We start from the raw sequence: 18,090 nt of genomic DNA, 5'->3' as shown, positions 1-18,090 counted from the left end.
TAAATTAATTTGGGTATAATTGCATTAAATCAATTTGGGTGTAATTGACACCTTAATGATATTTAGTCTTTCAATTCATAAACATGGAATGTCCTTCCATTTATTTAGGTCTTCTTTGATTTCTTTCAGCAGTGTTTTGTAGTTTCCTGTGTACAAATCCTTTATATCCTTGGTTAGATTTATTCCTAGATATTTTTTGTTGTTGTTGTTGCTGTTATAACTGGATTTTGTTTTCTTGATTTCTTATTCTGGTTGTTCATTGCTTCTGTATATAAACACTACTGAGTTTTGCATGTTGATCTTGTACCCATTCACTTTGCTAAATCCGTTTATTAACTCTAGGAGCTTTGTTCTGGATTTTTCAGGATTTTCTGTATATAGGATCATATCATCTGCAAATAGGGGGAAGTTTTACTTTTTTCCTATCCAATTGGTTGCCTTTTATTTCTTTTTATTGCTTAATTGCCCTGGCTAGAACTTCCAGTACAATATTTAATAACAGCATGACAGTGGGCATCCTTCTCCTGTTCTTGATCTTAGAAGGAAAGCTTTCAGTCTTTCAACATTTAGTAGGATGTTAGCTGTGGGCTTTTCATATATGACCATCATGTTGAGAATGTTTCCTCCTATTCCTGGTGCTCTAAGTGTTTTCATCAAGAAAAGTTGCTGGTTTTGTCAAATGCCTTTTCTACATCAACTGAGATATCATGTGGGATTTTTCCCTGTTCTATTAATATGGTGTATTGTATTAATTGATTTTCTTAGGTTGAACAACCCTTGCATAAGTGGGATAACTCCCACTTGATCAAAGTATATAATTCTTTTAATGTGCTGTGGAATTGATTTGCTGGTATTTTGTTGAGGATTTTTGCATCTATATTTCTTTTAGTTTGCTAAAGCTGACGAAATGCAATATATAAGAAATGGATTGGCTTTTTACAAGTTTATAGTTCTGAGGCCAAATATCCAAATGAAGCCATCAATAAGACAACACCTTCTCCCCAAAGACTGGTTACCAGGGATCCTCAGCTCCTCTGTCACATGGCCAGGCACATGGCAATGTCTGCTAATGTCTCCCTTCTCCCCAGGTTTTGTTGCTTCCAGGTTCTGACTTGAGTGGCCTCCTCTCTGTTTCTGTGGTTTCTTTCTGTTTTCTGTGTGTCCTCCCTCAGCTTCTCTGGCTTTTCTCTCTGAGCTTCTGTGTCTTTTCTCTCAGCTTCTCAGGGGCTTTTTTCCATCTTCTGTCTCTCTTATAAAGGACTTCAGTAGATTAAGACTCACCTTGGGCGCACATCAACTGAAATAACCTAATCAAAAGTTCCTGCCCACAATTCTCACAGGAATGGATTAGCTTTAAGGACTTGATCTTTTCTGGGGTACATACAGCTTCAAACCATCACAATATTCATAAGAGATACTGGTCTGTAGGTTTTTTCCTTGTGGTATCTTTATCTGGCTTTGGTATGAGAGTGATGTTGACCCTGTAGAATGAATTAGGGAGTGTTCTCTCCTCTTCAATTTTTTCAAAGAGTTTGAGCAGAATTGGAATTAAATCTTCTTGGAATGTTTGGCAGAATTCCTCTTTGTAGCCATATGGCCCTGGGTTTTTCTTTGTTGGGAGGTTTTTGGTGACTCAGTCAATCTCTTTACCAGTAATTGATTTGTTGAGAGCATCTATTTCTTCTTGAATCAATGTAGGTAGTTTGTGTGTTTCTAAGAATTTTTCCATTTCATCTAGGTTAGCTAACGCTACAACTACATTTTGCCAATATATATGACCATAACTCACAGATCTCAGAAAAAAAAATCTTTTTTTTTTCCCACTTATTAATCCACCATTTCCTTACAGGTCTAAAACTGGAGTCAGGGATCCTCCTCTCTCTAGATGACCCAGTGAATTCATTTTTTGCTCATTCCTCATATGTCTCTGAATCCTCCTTAATTTTAAGGCTCTCTCAGCTGGACAGATGGTTCTGTACAATCTGCTTCCAGAGCCAAGGAGGAGAAGGAAGAAGATTGAGATAGGATAGACTCTGGGCCAGCCAAAAAGAGATCTACAGGAAGGCTGCTGGCCCACACAAGCTCAAGAAGTAGGGAAGGCTCCCTGCAAACATGCTTTGATCTTGGAGCCCCTGCATCCTGCCTGACCTCCCTCATACTCTGCTGACCCCACTGAAAGCAGTCAGGGCCCAATGAAAGTGGTTCTCATAAATAATTGGTTCCCAACAAATGTTTGCTTAATTAAACTGCAAGAAATTCATTCATAGGCTGCATCCCTCTTTAGCACGCATCAAGCTGGAAAAATCTAGCTTTCTCATTCTGACATAAAATGGTATTTGACTATGATTATCAGTTTGAAGAAATAAGATAGTCCATTTTATTGTATAATAGCTGTTTTAACTGCCATATTGATCCCTTCCCATGTGCCTTGCTCTTTGCTAAGTGCTTTACCTCATGACACATCCCAACAGTGGCTGCTTCAATATTTCTACATAGAAATGGCTTAGGGGTGGTGTCTGATTAGCAGCAGAATGGCTCACCAGGAAGTTCCTGTGTATAAGCCTTTACATAACACTGAGTAAACATCAATAGTCTATATCAAATAATGGGAGTGGTGTTGATAAAAAATTATATAGAAGCCAAGGTACTCCCCTCCCTAAACACCTCTTGGTGCTACCATGAGGTAGGTTTTATTATTCCTACTTTACAGATGGGGAAACTGAGGTTCTCAGCAGTTGAGGAACTTGCTTAATAGTTAATACATGGTGGCCCTTCCCAAACCATAGCCCAAGCTGTAAATGTATTGTTGTTTAGTAAAAGCAAAGGAAGTAAAAGAAATTCATAGATCTCATTTGAAGAAACAGTTTTTTGTATTGTTGTGTTTTCTTTGTGTGTGTGTGTGTTTTCTCTTTTAGAATGGTCAGGAAAAAATATACTGTTTTTAAAATAGAGGTGAAATGATGTGAATATTAATGATCAACTTCTAGAGAAACTTTTATGGAGAATAATGTTCTAGCAGCACAGTGAAAAGTAGGTCCCATTCATGAAGTACATTCCACTGCTGAGGAATCAAAATTCCAACCCCACAAAAGATATGCTCTGTGAAAAAGCCTAGAGGAAGATGTTTTGGGGGGGAAACAGTCCCTAGCACACTGGAATGCCCACCATCGTCTGGGAAGGACAGAACAGCACAGTGATTGGAATCAGCCAGACCTGGCTCAAATCCTTGCTCTGCCACTTTCTACTTAGGAAACTTTGGACCAAGTACCAAACTTATCCAAGCCTCAGCTCCCCTCATTCTTCAAAAGGAGCAATGTCCTATCTTATAGGATTACTGTGGGGTCAAAGAGATAATTCTTTCATTCAGCAATAATTTGTTGAGCACTCGTGTGGGTCAGGCCATAGACCTCTCATTGAAACAATGATTATAAATAGCTTTGTTCTGTATCTAGCACTTTAATAAACATTCAATAAATGAAAGCTGGTATTATTATACATAAATTTATGAAAAGAAAAGAAATCTAGACAGATACAATTAAACTGCAATATATTCCATGACTCATTACTGCATAGATTTGGGTCAAATACATTCCAAAAAGACTAGACATAATAGGGTAAAATTCAGGCATCCATTCTGAATACCAAAGGGAGTGGGTACTGTCCATATCCATGACAGGATGAGGAAGAAGAGAGAAAAGAATCTGGATGCTTCATCAGTACTTCCTGTCCTCCCCACAAGCTGGTGCCAGAGCCACCAGTGACACCAACACTTCCCTTCGGCACCGTGGTCCACCATGGTGAGGGAGGATCCCACTAAAGAACCAAGACTGTATGGTCTGGGGCTTTGGCAGCTCCATCAAAGGCAGACAGGAAGCAGAGTTTAGCAGGGGTATATGAGAGACCTGTCCTATCTCTGTACACATACCTCATCAGGCTGGTCCAGGTCCTGCAGGTGCAGCTCCTGAATGAGGTACTCTGTGATTCGTACATTATTGCCCTGGGCTGCAAAGTGGAGGGCGTTCATGCCATCCTGAAGAGACACATGGAAGGGGGAAATGCTGACACAGCGTCCTCAGAACCTGTCCACACTCCGCCCCCTGCACGGGTGAGGGGAACTTACATCCAGATGTAACCCACGTAACTACCTGATTCTTGGCTCTCTGGTCCGCTCCAGCTTTAACCAGCATGAGCATGATCTCGAGGCTTCCAGCCCAGGCTGCAAGGTGAACTACTGTCAAGCCGTGCTTCCCCAAGAAGAGAGAAGAAGAGAATATTGCTCGAATTAGCCGCAGCATGTTATCTCAGTCAACAAAGGCAAAGCTAATACTAGATTGTTGAAGATTAAGGAATAGAGAGAAAATTTAATATATAGCACACAAACAATGAATACATTAGAAGAAAATCTAGACTATAATGAACAGTCTTTTAATCCAGAAGTTACAAAAGGAAAGATAGACGATAAAGTCAACAAACAAATGATTTTTAAAACTGTATCTTCAGTAAAGATGATGGATGGTTACTTTCTCTAATATATGAAGAACTCCTACAAATCAAGAAAAAGACAAACCATTTGTAATGTGCATAAACTTTTGGTATTTATTTTGGCAGGCTCATAAATTGAATTAATATATTCTCTTATTCTCAGTAGAGTCAGGTTTAGAGAGATAAAACAGCCAGTTCTAGATTATTGAAGGATACTGTAAATTGGTAGCTCTCAACACAGGGTGATTTTATCCCAAGGGACATTTGGAAATGTCTGGAGACATTTTTGATTGTCATGACTGGGGGATGAAAGTGACTCTTAGAAGGAGGGGCCAAGGATGCCGCTAAACATCCTACAATGCAAAAGACACCCCTCCCCCCCACAAAAAAATTATCTGACCCAAAATATTGATAGTATTGCTGTTCATAAACCCTGCTATATAAGTTCATACCCTATCAATTTTACATTTCTACTGTCACACTACATGGTGATTTAGTCTATTTATAAATTTACAATTGCAGTATAAAGAAAACTCATAATTTCTGCCCTCTTTTCCCAGAGAACAATGATGTATGGTGTTTAGAAGAAATAACTAACTAGTTGGAGAAATGGGACTTCATCAAAATTTAAAACTTTTGTGCAAAGGGTTTTATCAAAAAAGTGAAAATACAAACTATAGAAGGTGAAAAAATATTTGGAAACCATATATCTGATAAGGGTTTAATGTACAGAATATATAAAGAACCGCTACAACTCAACAGCAACAAAAAAACAAACAACTCAATGTAAAAAAGGGCAAAGGACTTGAATAGACATTTTTCCAAAAAAGATATGCAAATGGGGAATAGGAATATGAAAAGATGTTCAACATCATTAGCCATTAGGGAAGTGCAAATCAAACCACAATGAGATGCCACTTCACACCCATGAGAGTGGCTATGATTTAAAAAAAAAGAAAAGAAAGAAAGAAAATAAGCATTAGCAAGGTAGGAACCCTTATTTATTAGTGGTGGGAATGTAAAATGGTGCAGCCACTGTGGAAAACAATTAGGTGGCTCCTTACAAAGTCAAGTATAGAATTATCATATGATGCAGCAATCCCACTACTAAGTATATATTCAAAAGAATTGACAGCAGAGACCAAAACAGGTATCTGCAGACCAATGTTAATAGTGGCATTATTCACAATTGCCAAAAAATGGAAGCAACACAAATGTCCATCAACAGATAAATGGATAAACAAAAGTTGCTGTATTTATGCAATGAGATATTTATCATTCAGCCATAAAAAGAAATGAAGTTCTGACAGATGAACCTTGAAGACATCATGTTGAGAGAAATAAGACAGACATAGTAGGGCAAATGTTGTATGATCGCACATGTGAAATAATTAGAATATGCAAATTCAGAGTCAGAGATTAGAATACAGGTTATTAGAAGCAGGGTATGGGTGGAGAATGTGACATTAAAGCTTAATTGGTAGATGTGATGGTTAGGTTCATGTGTCAACTTGGCCAGGTGATGGTGTCCAGGTGTCTGGTCAAGCATGCACTGGCGTGTTACTGCAAGGACATTTGTGGCTGATTAATAACCAGAAGGCTGGTTTATTAAATCGTCAGTTGGCTGCAGCTGTGACTGATTACATAAATGAAGGGTGTGTCTTCCACAATGAGAGAATTCAATCAGCTGGATTTAATCCAATCAGTTGAAGACTTTTAAGTGAGACAGATAGAGGACCTTCACTTCTTCTTCAGCTAACCGGTGAAGTGTTTCCTGAGGAGTTCATCAAAGTTCCCAGTTCACTGCCTGAGGAGGTCATCGAACATCTTCATTGGAGTTGCCGGTTTGCTGCCTGCCCTATGGAATTTGACTCATGCATACCCACAGTTGCGTGAGACACTTTTATAAAATCTTATATTTATAGATATCTCTTGTTGATTCTGTTTCCCTAGAGAACCCTAACTAAGACAATAGAGTTTCTGTTTGCGGTGATAGGAAACTTTTGGTAATGGATGGTATTGATGGTAGCACAATATTGTGAATGTAATTAACACCACTGGTTTGTATACTTAAAAGTGGTTAAAATGGAAAATTTTATTTTGTGCATATGTTAACACAATTAAAAAAAATAGAATGGTAAAAAGAAAAAAAAAAAGAAAAGGAATTGGTAGGAACTCCATTTTTCCCTAAAATGTCCTTCCTTATTTCAAAGAAGCCAACACTTAAAAAATTTCAAACACTGATTATAAACTCCAAAAGTCAGGCAGTCAAATTGCAAGCAACTTGAGTCTCTGAAAACACAAATTCAGAGTGGAGCCATTCACCCTCAGAGGCAATGAATCACTGCTCACAGATGTAAATTTCCCAAAAGTACCTTCATAAAACAACGTCTTCTGATATGAAACTGACATGCCTGAGACTGTTTAAGAGCGTGTATCATGGATGATGCTCACAGTTGGCACACCATATTTTCTATCGTATAAAATGCCCGACAGGCACTGCTGACCTGTCCCCACTCCCAGGCTGGTCAGTAACTTCCTTGGTGAACACTCTAGGTTGAGGAGTGTCTCAGAGATAAGAAACTCCCCTAGCCAATGCTTGTCATTATCCTCTGAACACCACCTGCACTCCCGTCTGCCATTCTTTGTTCACATCTAGAGTAAGACTCTCAATTTATCTAGTCTTACTCTTACCAAGACTCAGGGATGCAGCCAACTTTGAACTTGGAAGTCCACAATGGTTAGGCCAAGCATCTGATCCTTCATATGCAATACCTTGAATGGTTACAGTTTCTGTCCTTCTCCCCAAAGATACAGTAGGCCCCTTGTGCCAGTTTGTGTATATTACACCCCCCAGAAAAAGCCATATTCTTTAATGCAATCTTGTAAGGGCAGAGGTATTAGTGTTAATTAGGTTGGAACCTTCTGATTGAGTGTTTCCATGAAGATGTGACTCACCCAACTGTGAGTTACACCTTTGATTAGGGTGTGACCTATTGATGAATGTTTCCATGGAAATGTGGCCCTGCCCATTCAGGGTGGGTCTTGATTAGTTCACTGGAGCCCTATAAAAAGAGCTCACAAACAGAGGGATCTCAGAGCAACTGAGAATGATATTTTGCAGATAGCTGAAGCTTAGAAAGACATTTTGAAGACAGCCATTGAAAGCTGACACTTTGAAGAATGCCATTTTGAAACGCAACCTGGGAGCAAGCAGACACCAGCCATGTGCCTTCCCAGCTAACAGAGGTTTTCTGGATGCCAATGTCCTTTCTCCAGTGAAGGTACCCTATTATTGATGCCTTACCTTGGACACTTTATGGCCTTAAGACTGTAACTTTGTAACCAAATAAACCCCCTTTTTAAAAGCCAATCCATTTCTGGCATTTTGCATAAGAGCAGCATTAGCAAACTGGAACACCCCTTATACAGAGTCTGTATCTCAGACCCATGTTTCTCAAACATGATCACCTAGGAATCTTGTTAAACTGCAGATTCTGATTCAGAAGGTCTGGGGTAGGGCCAAAAATTCTGCATTTTTAACCAGCTCCCAGGTGATACTGTGCTTCTAGTCGCAGAACCACACTGAGTAGAAGGACTTATACTTACTTGAATCCCAGTATTTGGCATTGAGACTTACCCAGAACAGGTACTCAATAATTGTTGATGGTGAAGGGATTTAATTGTTAGTTTTTGCAAATAGGTGTGGAACTTAGAAGATCTGCCACTCGGGTTTATCCTACCAAGTCAAGCTTAAGGCTCAGAAAAAGAAGCTGGCGAATCTGACTAAACATGGCATTGCTTGATTTATAATAACCATTTTATTATGTATGTACTAATGGTACTGTGAATAACTAAATTAGTGATAAAAATATCTAACTTACCAAATCTTTCAAGGCAGGGAACAGAGATACATTGAGAATTACTAAATTTTTCACCTGACAGCATTTCACTTTTACCAAACAAAATTAAAATACACTGATACTAGCCAGACTTATTCTTCAGGTACAGGGTAATACAAATAAATATATGTTTTAGAAAAGCCTCAAAGAGAACACGTTGGTAAAATATCTTTCCATCATTAGGGAATAATTGGCTTATACTGTGACATAAAGCAGTACTGTATTGCATATGTTAGAAATATGGCAATCCACAGATGTGTTGTTTAAAAGAAAAGATGGTATTCAATCTGGGCAATGGATATATAGGCATTATTTCATGATTCTCTCTTTGTGGAATGTTAAAAATTTGGGGTTATGATTATTGTTGAGATGGAATAAGCACACTCCACCCTGCCTCTCCCACTGAATGCAACTAAAATCTCTTAACAGAATGCATGGAGCAGCTAGCTAAGGATTCTGAAAAGTAAGTGGTTGCAGGTGGGCTAAAGAAGGAAACAAGAACTCAAAGTATGAATAATCCTGTGATGGTTTTCCTGTTTTGATCTGACCTTCCCTATCTCCCAGCTGGGACTCAAGGCAGCACAAATCACAGAACTGTGCCCTGGGCATGGACAGAAAGAGCTCCAAGAGAAACCTTCTCTTTCTGGTCTAAGGAGCAGAAGAGGCACCTGTAGGACAGAGAAAAGGGGGAAATAATTTTGTTTTTTCCTCTTCTTGTCCTGCCCCCAGACAAGCTCGGTTCCCAAAGCTGCAAACTCACGCTAGCAAGGATATTAGCAGTGACCAATCAGGCACCTAAAATTCTGACAGAAGGGGATCCTCTCTGACCAGAGGAACTCTGATCAGAGAGTGAGGGAGTGGAGGTCCCTGTTTTTCCCTGTTCTCTGTACCCTTGACTGCTTGGTCATAATTTGGGAAAACATAATTGTGACAAGTACACAGCAGAGTTGGAAGACTACACCCTTAGCTTTCTAGCCAGAGAATCAGGAAAGTGGAGGGAGGTCCAGGAGCTGGTGGGGAGATGATCATGGAGAAGTGGGAGCTCAAGAAAAGGATCACATAAAATTGTGTATGTACTCCTAGGCTTATCCATGAGTGGTACATGAATCTGACCCTAAACAACCTAATAAAGGCTTTGAGAATTGAACTCTGGGGTAAAACATTGCACAGGTCTCAGACTGGTCCCTGGATGTGCACTTGTGGGACAGATCCAAAGAACACAGCAAAGACTTTGAAAACGGAAACGACATTGGTGTCAAATGGTGTTGAAAAATTATTGAAAATTTGGTCATCCACATGCAAAAACAACAACAACAAAAAAAAACCTTGACTTATTTCTCACACCTTTTACTAAAATTAATTCAAAATGGTCCATAGATCTAAACGTAAAGCACACTATAAAACTTTTAGAAGAAAATAAGAGAAAGTTGTGACCTCAAGTTAGGCAAACCATTCTTAGATATGACACCAATAGTGAAATACATTAAAACAATAGGCAAATTGTATTTCACCAAAATTAAAAATTACGTTCTGTGAAACTCATGGAAAAGACAAGCTACAGACTATAGGAAGATATTTGCAAATCACGTATTTGACAAAGGCCTTGTATTGAGAATATAGAAAGAACTCTCAAAACACAACAATAAGAAAACAAAAAACCCAATTTTAAATATGAGGAAAATATTTAAATAGGCTCTTTACCTAAGAAGAAATACAAATGATAAATAACACATGAAAAGATGTTCAATACCATTAGCTATGAGGAAAATGAAAGTTAAAACCACAATGAGATGCTAATACACAGCATTCTAATGGCTAAAATTAAAACAAACAAACAAACAACAACAACAACAAAAACTGCCAGTTCCAAGTGCTGGTAAGGATGTGGAACTCTCCTACATTGCTGACGGGATGCAAGTGGCATAGTCACCCTGGACAACAGTCTGGCAATTTCTTGTAAAGTTATACATACACTTACCATATGACCCAGTAATCATACTCCCAAGTACTTACCCTAGAGAAATGAAAACAAATACTTACACATGAATGTTAATAGCAGCTTTATTTATAATAGCTGAAAACTGGAAACAAACCAAAAGTTCTTCAACTGGTAAACTGATAAACTGTGGCACATCCATTCAATGGAATAAAAAGGAAGGAATTGTTGATACAAGCAACAACATAAATGAACCTCAGATGCATTTGGCTGAATGAAAGAAGCCAGTCTTAAAAGGTTACATACAGTATAATATCATTTATCTTGTTCTCAAAGAGGCAAAACCAGAGAGGTGGAGAATGGATCAGTGGTTGTCAGAGGAGGAGTAGGGGGAGGGACTGGGCTACAAAGAGGCAGATGAAGGACTTTTTCGGGTGCTGGAATCATTCTGTATCTTGATAGTGGTTATATGAATATATACATGTGTTAAAATGCATAGAAGTCATCTACCAAAAAGAAAGTTAATTGTACAGTATTAACTGTACTTTAAAAATCAAAGTAAAAAGATTTTGTATAAGGTTTTCAATGTCAAAATGAGAGAGCATTCTTGGCTAATTGAGTCTATTACCAAAGCATCTTTCACAGGTTAATATTGCAAAATACTCAAATAACAATTTCCAGGCCTAAAGGACATGTTCCTCAATTGCCACACTCATTAATACAACTAATTGTACTCACAAGTTGATACGTTTTTGGTGTCAATTTAAAAAATGGAATACTTTATTCTGCTTCTATTACATATCATTCAATCTACTTGTCTAGCAATACAGAGAAAAAAAAAAAAAAAGACAAACAAGGCTTTGCCCACTGTTGAAACAAAAAGAATCTCTCCTCATTATCAAGTCAGTGCTATGTCTATGACTGCTGACAAAACCAACAAGATGACCAGTTGGTTTGATCTGACTCCATTCATTCATCTTCCATACATTTACTAAGCATATACTAAACCCAGACAACTGTGAGATGTGAAAGTAAAGCAAGACTGAACCTTACCCTTCAGGAAGTCACAGTCCAGAGAGAAAGTATAAAGATTCTCTGTGGGAATCTTCTGACTAATTTAACTTTAAGAACGATAATCCACTGCATTATGAACCAAGAGTTTGAAAGCCACAGCTTGGGGGCAAGATGGTGGAGTGGTGAGGTGTAGGTTTTAGTTTCTCCTCCAGGGCAGTAGGTAGAAAGCCAAGAAATGTGTGGACCTGACACTGGAGAGCAATTTGACTTTGGGCATACTTCATACAACACTCATGAACACATGGAACAGCTGAGATCAGTGAAATCTGTAAGTTCTCACAGCCAGGGAACCTGTGCCCCTCTCTGCCAGGCTCAGTCCCATGGGAGGAGGGGCTGTTGGTGTTGGGAACAAGGAGGGAGAAATGCATTTGAGGCTCTTATTGAAAACTCAGGCTGCTGATCCAAACTCCAAACATAAATAGACTGAGACCAGATACCAGAGAATCCGGGAGCAGTCAGCCCAGCAGAGAGGAGATAGGGCTAGCAAAAACAGCAAAAATAAATAAATAAATAAATAAATAAATAAATAAATAAATAAATAAATAAAAAATAAAAACAGAGACTTTTTGGAGTTCTGGTGAACACAGAACGGAGAAGGGCAGGGCTCAAACAGATTCAGGCTCATACACAAATCCAGAGGGTGAGTTTCCTTGTCTGAAGAGCCGGTTTCTCTGCTTTTTTGATTCTCCCTTCATGGCCCTAATCTCCTTGTCTCTTAGCATTTCAATAGCCTATTAGATCTGCAAGGAGGGCCCTTTTTTTTTCTTAATCTTTTTCTCTTTTTCTAAAACAATTACTCTAAGAAGCCCATTACAGAAAGCCTCAAAGACTTGCAATTTGGGCCCAGACAAGAGCAGAGCTAAGAGAGCTCTGAGACACAGAGCAGTTAGCCCAGTGGCTGAGAAAATTCGCTAAACATCACAACTTCCTAAGAAAATGGGGGCGTCCCCTTAAAGCCATCTTCCCAGTGGGCTGGGAATGCTCCTGCCCAGTGCCAGCGCCACAGCTCAGAGCTGCCCCAAATAGCCCATTGTGATGGGAAGTGTTTCCAACAACACACACACACACTACAATATTGGGCATGGACAATGGCCTTTCCTGCACCCTCAGCTAATTGTCCCAGATCTGGGAAGGTGGAGCTGTGGGAAAAGGGGGAAATTAACACGCCCCATTCAGCCATCTTTTCCGCAGACTGGGAATGCCCCTATGCAGCCCTGCAGTCAAGAACCTCCCTTAGGGGATGGTGCTCACCTGTGACATAGCACAGTTGTCCCTCAGCAGAGGACCTGTGAATGCACAGCTTGGAAGAGGGACCCACTCGCAAGTCCCAGGGACCATACGCCAATACCAAGGACTTGTGGGTCAGTGGCAGAGACAAACTGTGGCAAGAGTGAACTGAAGGATTAGACTATTGCAACAGCTTTAAATCTCCAGGAACACCTGGGAGATTTGATTATTAAAGCTGCCCCTGCTCCCTAACCACTCAGACACACGCCCCATATGCAGGATGGGTAACACCAACTACACACACAAGCTTGGTGCACCAACTGGACCCCACAAGACTCACAGCACCACTCACCACAAAGACAAAGTTGGGAAGAACTGGCTTGAGGGGAATAGGTTGCTCATGGATGCCACCTGCTGGTTAATTACAGAAAGTGTACTCCAAGAAATTGTAGATCTGACAAATTAGAGATAAGGGTTTGAACCAGTCTACACATCCTAGACTGGTTAACTTGATAGGTTAAGCAAATGCCAAGTTAAGCAAATGCCAAAAGGCCAAAAACAACAGAAAATTTTAAAGCATATGAAAAAACCAGACAATATGGATCACCCAAGCCCAAACACCCAGATCAAAACATCAGAGGAGACACAGTACTTGGAGCAATTAATCAAAAAACTAAAGATGAACAACAAGAGCATGGCACAAGATATAAAGGACATGAAGAATAGCAAGGCACAGGATATAAAGGACATGAAGAAGACCCTAGAAGAACATAAAGAAGAAATTGCAAGAGTAAACAAAAAACTACACGATCATATGGAAATAAAAGAAACTGTTGACCAAATTAAAAAGATTCTGGATACTCATAGTACAAGACTAGAGGAAGCTGAACAGTGAATCAGTGACCTGGAGGACGACAGAACGGAAAATGAAAGAACAAAAGAAAGAATGGGGAAAAAAATTGAAATGGACCTCAAAGATATGATAAATAATATAAAATGCCCAAATATAAGACTCATTGGTGTCCCAGAAGGGAAAGAGAAGGGTAAAGGTCTACAAAGAGTATTCAAAGAAATTGTTGGGGAAAACTTCCCAAATCTTCTCAACATCATAAATACACAAATCATAAATGCCCAGAAAACTCCAAATAGAATAAATCCAAATAAACCCACTCCAAGACATATTCTGATCAGACTGTCAAATACTGAAGAGAAGGAGCAAGTTCTGAAAGAAGCAAGAGAAAACCAATTCACCACATACAAAGGAAACAGCATAAGACCAAGTAGTGACTATTCAGCAGCCACCATGGAGGTGAGAAGGCAGCGGCATGACATATTTAAAATTCTGAGAGAGAAAAATTTCCAACCAAGAATACTTTATCCAGCAAAGTTCTCCTTCAAATTTAAGGAAGGGCTTAAAATTTTTCACAGACAAACAAATGCTGAGAGAATTTGCTAACAAGAGACCTGCCCTACTTGAGATACCAAAGGGAGCCCTACTGATAGAGAAACAAAGAAAGGAGAGAAAGAGGTGGAGAAAGGTTCAGTACTAAAAAGATTCAGCATGGGTACATTAAAGGACATTAAGAGAGAGAGGCAAAAAATATATCTGACAAACATAAACCAAAGGATAAGATGGCTGATTCAAGAAATGCCTTCATAGTAATAGCATTGAAGGTAAATGAATTAAACTCCCCAATCAAAAGATACAGATTGGCAGAATGGATAAAAAAAAAAATGAACCATCGGTATGTTGCATACAAGAGACTCATCTTAGACACAGGAACACAAAGAAATTGAAAGTGAAAGGATGGGAAAAATATTTCATTCAACCTACAGCCAAAAGAAAACAGGAGTAGCAATATTAATCTCAGATAAAATAGACTTTAAATGCAAGGATGTGATAAGAGCCAAAGAAGGCCATTACATACTAATAAAAGGGGCAATACAACAAGAAGAAATAGCAATCATAATTGTTTATGCACCCAATCATGGTGCCACAAAATACATGAGACAAACACTGGTAAAACTAAAGGAAGCAATGGATATTTCCACAATAATTGTGGGAGACTTCAACAGATCACTGTCTCCTATAGATAGAGCAACCAGACAGAAGACCAACAAGGAAATTGAAAACCTAAACAATCTGATAAACGAATTGGATTTAACAGACATATATAGAACATTACATCCCAAATCACCAGGATACACATTCTTCTCTAGTGATCATGGAACTTTCTCCAGAATAGACCATATGCTGAGACATAAAACAAGCCTCAATAAATTAAAAAAATTGAAATTATTCAAAGCACATTCTCTGACCACAATGGAATACAATTAGAAGTCAATAACCATCAGAGACTTAGAAAATTCACAAATACCTGGAGGTTAAACAACATGCTCCTTAAAAAATCAGTGGTTGAAAGAAGAAACAGCAAAAGAAATTGCTAAATATATAGAAACAAATGAAAATGAGAACACAACATACCAAAACCTATGGGATGCAGCAAAAGCGGTACTGAGGGGGAAATTTATAGCACTAAACACATACATTAAAAAGGAAGAAAGAGCTAAAATCAAAGAACTAATGGATCAACTGAAGAAGCCAGAAAATGAACAGGAAACCAATACTAAACCAAGTAGAAGAAAAGAATAACAAGGATTAAAGCAGAATTAAATGATATAGAGAACAACAACAACAACAAAAACAACAGAGTGAATAAACAACACCAAAAGTTGTTTCTTTGAGAAGAACAAGATTGACAAGCCCCTAGCTAGACTGACAAAATCAAAAAGAGAGAAGACCCAAAAAAACAAAATAATGAATGGGAAAGGTGACATTACTGCGGATCCTGAAGAAATTCAAAAAAGTTATAAGAGGATGCTATGAACAACTGTATGCCAACAAACTGGATAATGTAGACGAAATGAGCAATGTCCTGGAAACATGTGAACAACCTAGACTGACCAGAGAAGAAATAGAAGACCTCAACCAACCAATCACAAGCAAAGAGATCCAATCAATCATCAAAAAGCTTCCCACAAATAAATGCCCAGGCTTCACAGGGGAATTCTACCAAACTTTCCAAAAAGAAGTGACACCAATCTTACTTAAACTCTTTCAAACATTGAAGAAAATGGAACACTACTTAACACATTTTATGAAGCTAACATCAACCTAATACCAAAACCAGGCAAAGATGCTACAAAAAAGGAAAACTACAGGCCTATCTTCCTAATGAATACAGATGCAAAAATTCTCAACAGAATACTTGCAAATCGAATCCAAAGACACATTAAAAAAATCATACACCATGACCAAGTGGGGTTCAACCCAGGCATGCAAGGATGGTTCAACATAAGAAAATCAATCAATGTATTACAACACATTAACAAATCAAAAGGGAAAAGTCAAACGATCATCTCAATAGATGCTGAAAAAAGCATTTGACAAAATCCAACACCCCTTCCTTTTTGATAAAAAGACTTCAAAAGGTAGGAATTGAAGGAAATTTCCTCAATATGATAAAGAGCATATATGAAAACCCCACAGCCAGCATAGTACTCAATGGTGACAGACAGAAAGCCTTCCGTCTAAGATCAGGAATGAGACAAGGATGTCTGCTGTCACCACTGTTATTCAACATTGTGCTAGAAGTGCTAGCCAGGGCAATCCAGCAAGACAAAGAAATAAAAGGCATCCAAATTGGAAAGGAAGAAGTAACTGTCATTGTTTGTAGATGATATGATCTTATATCTGGAAAACTCTGAGAAATCAACAATGCAGCTACTAGAGCTAATAAAAAAATTTAGCAAAGTAGCAAGATACAATATTAATGCACATAAGTCAGTAATGTTTCTATATGCTAGAAATGAACAAAGTGAAGAGACACTCAAGAAAAAGATACCATTTTCAACAGCAACTAAAGAAATCAAGTACCTAGGAATAAATTTAACCAAAGATGTAAAAGAGCGATACAAAGAAAACTACGTAACTCTACTAAAAGAAATAGAAAGGGACCTTAAAAGATGGAAAAATATTCCATGTTCATGGATAGGAAGGCTAAATGTCATTAAGATGTCAATTCTTCCCAGACTCATCTACACATTCAATGCAATCCCAATCAAAATTCCAACAGCCTACTTTGCAGACTTGGAAAAGCTAGTTATCAAATTTATTTGGAAAGGGAAAATGCCTCGAATTGCTACAACACTCTAAACAAGAAAAACGAAGTGGGAGGACTTACACACCCTGACTTTGAAGCTTATTATAAAGCCACAGTTGCCAAAAAAGCATGGTACTGACACAAAGGCAGACATATTGATCAATGGAATTGAATTGAGAATTCAGAGATAGACCCCAGATCTACAGCCTACTGATCTTTGATAAGGCCCCGAAAGCCACTGAACTGGGACATAACAGTATTTTCAACAAATGGAGCTGGGAGAGTTGGATATCCATATCCAAAAGAATGAAAGAGGGCCCCTACCTCACACCCTACACAAAATTAACTCAAAGTGGATCAAAGATCTCAATATAAAAGATAGTACCATAAAACTCCTAGAAGATAATGTAGGGAAGCATCTTCAAGATCTTGAATTAGGTGGCCACTTCCTAGACTTTAAACCCAAAGCACAAGCAACAAAAGAAAAAATAGATAAATGGGAACTCCTCAAGCTTACAAGTTCCTGTACCTCCAAAGGAATTTGTCAAAAAGGTGAAGAGGCAGCCAACTCAATGGGAAAAAATTTTCGGAAACCATGTATCTGACAAAAGACTGATGATATCTTGCATATACAAAGAAATCCTACAACTCAATGACAGTACTACAGACAGCCCAACTATAAAATGGGCAAAAGATATGAAAAGACAGTTCTCTGAAGAGGAAATACAAATGGCCAAGAAACACATGAAAAAATGTTCAGCTTCACTAGCTATTAGAGAGATGCAAATTAAGACCACAATGAGATACCATCTCACACCGATTAGAATGGCTGCCATTAAACAAACAGGAAACTACAAATGCTAGAGAGGATGTAGAGAAATTATCCAATCTTATCCATTGTTGGTGGGACTGTATAATGGTTCAGCCACTCTGGAAGTCAGTCTGGCAGTTCCTTAGAAAACTAGATATAGAGTTACCCTTTGATCCAGGGATTGCACTTCTCGGTATATACCCGGAAGATCTGAAAGCAGTGACACGAATAGATATCTGCATGCCAATGTTCAGAGCAGCATTATTCACAATTGCCAAGAGATGGAAACAACCGAAATGTCCTTTAACAGATGAGTGGATAAATAAAATGTGGTATATACACACGATGGAATACTACGCAGCTCTAAGAAGGAACGATGTCATGAAACATATGACAACGTGGATGAAACTTGAAGACATAATGCTGAGCAAAATAAGCCAGTCACAAAAAGAGAAATATTATATGCTACCACTAATGTGAACATTGAAAAATGTA

The 18,090-nt window shown here is 38.5% G+C and overlaps 1 protein-coding gene across 1 annotated transcript in view; it reads right to left on the bottom strand.

The window, feature by feature from the left end:
- ANKDD1B (ankyrin repeat and death domain containing 1B) overlaps positions 1 to 18,090 on the bottom strand; it is a 98,368-nt gene that overhangs the window by 56,822 nt on the left and 23,456 nt on the right. The window contains exons 4-5 of the mRNA XM_037801473.1: positions 4,146 to 4,244; positions 3,926 to 4,030 (exon numbers count right to left, since the gene is read on the bottom strand). Coding sequence (XP_037657401.1) covers positions 3,926 to 4,030; positions 4,146 to 4,244 — 204 coding nt within the window. The remainder of the gene's footprint in view (positions 1 to 3,925; positions 4,031 to 4,145; positions 4,245 to 18,090) is intronic.

This window comes from Choloepus didactylus, chromosome 13 (assembly GCF_015220235.1).
Source record: "Choloepus didactylus isolate mChoDid1 chromosome 13, mChoDid1.pri, whole genome shotgun sequence".
Lineage (NCBI taxonomy): Eukaryota > Metazoa > Chordata > Mammalia > Pilosa > Megalonychidae > Choloepus > Choloepus didactylus.
Note: the sequence above shows the minus strand (reverse complement) of the source record. Positions and strands in the feature narration are given on the sequence as shown.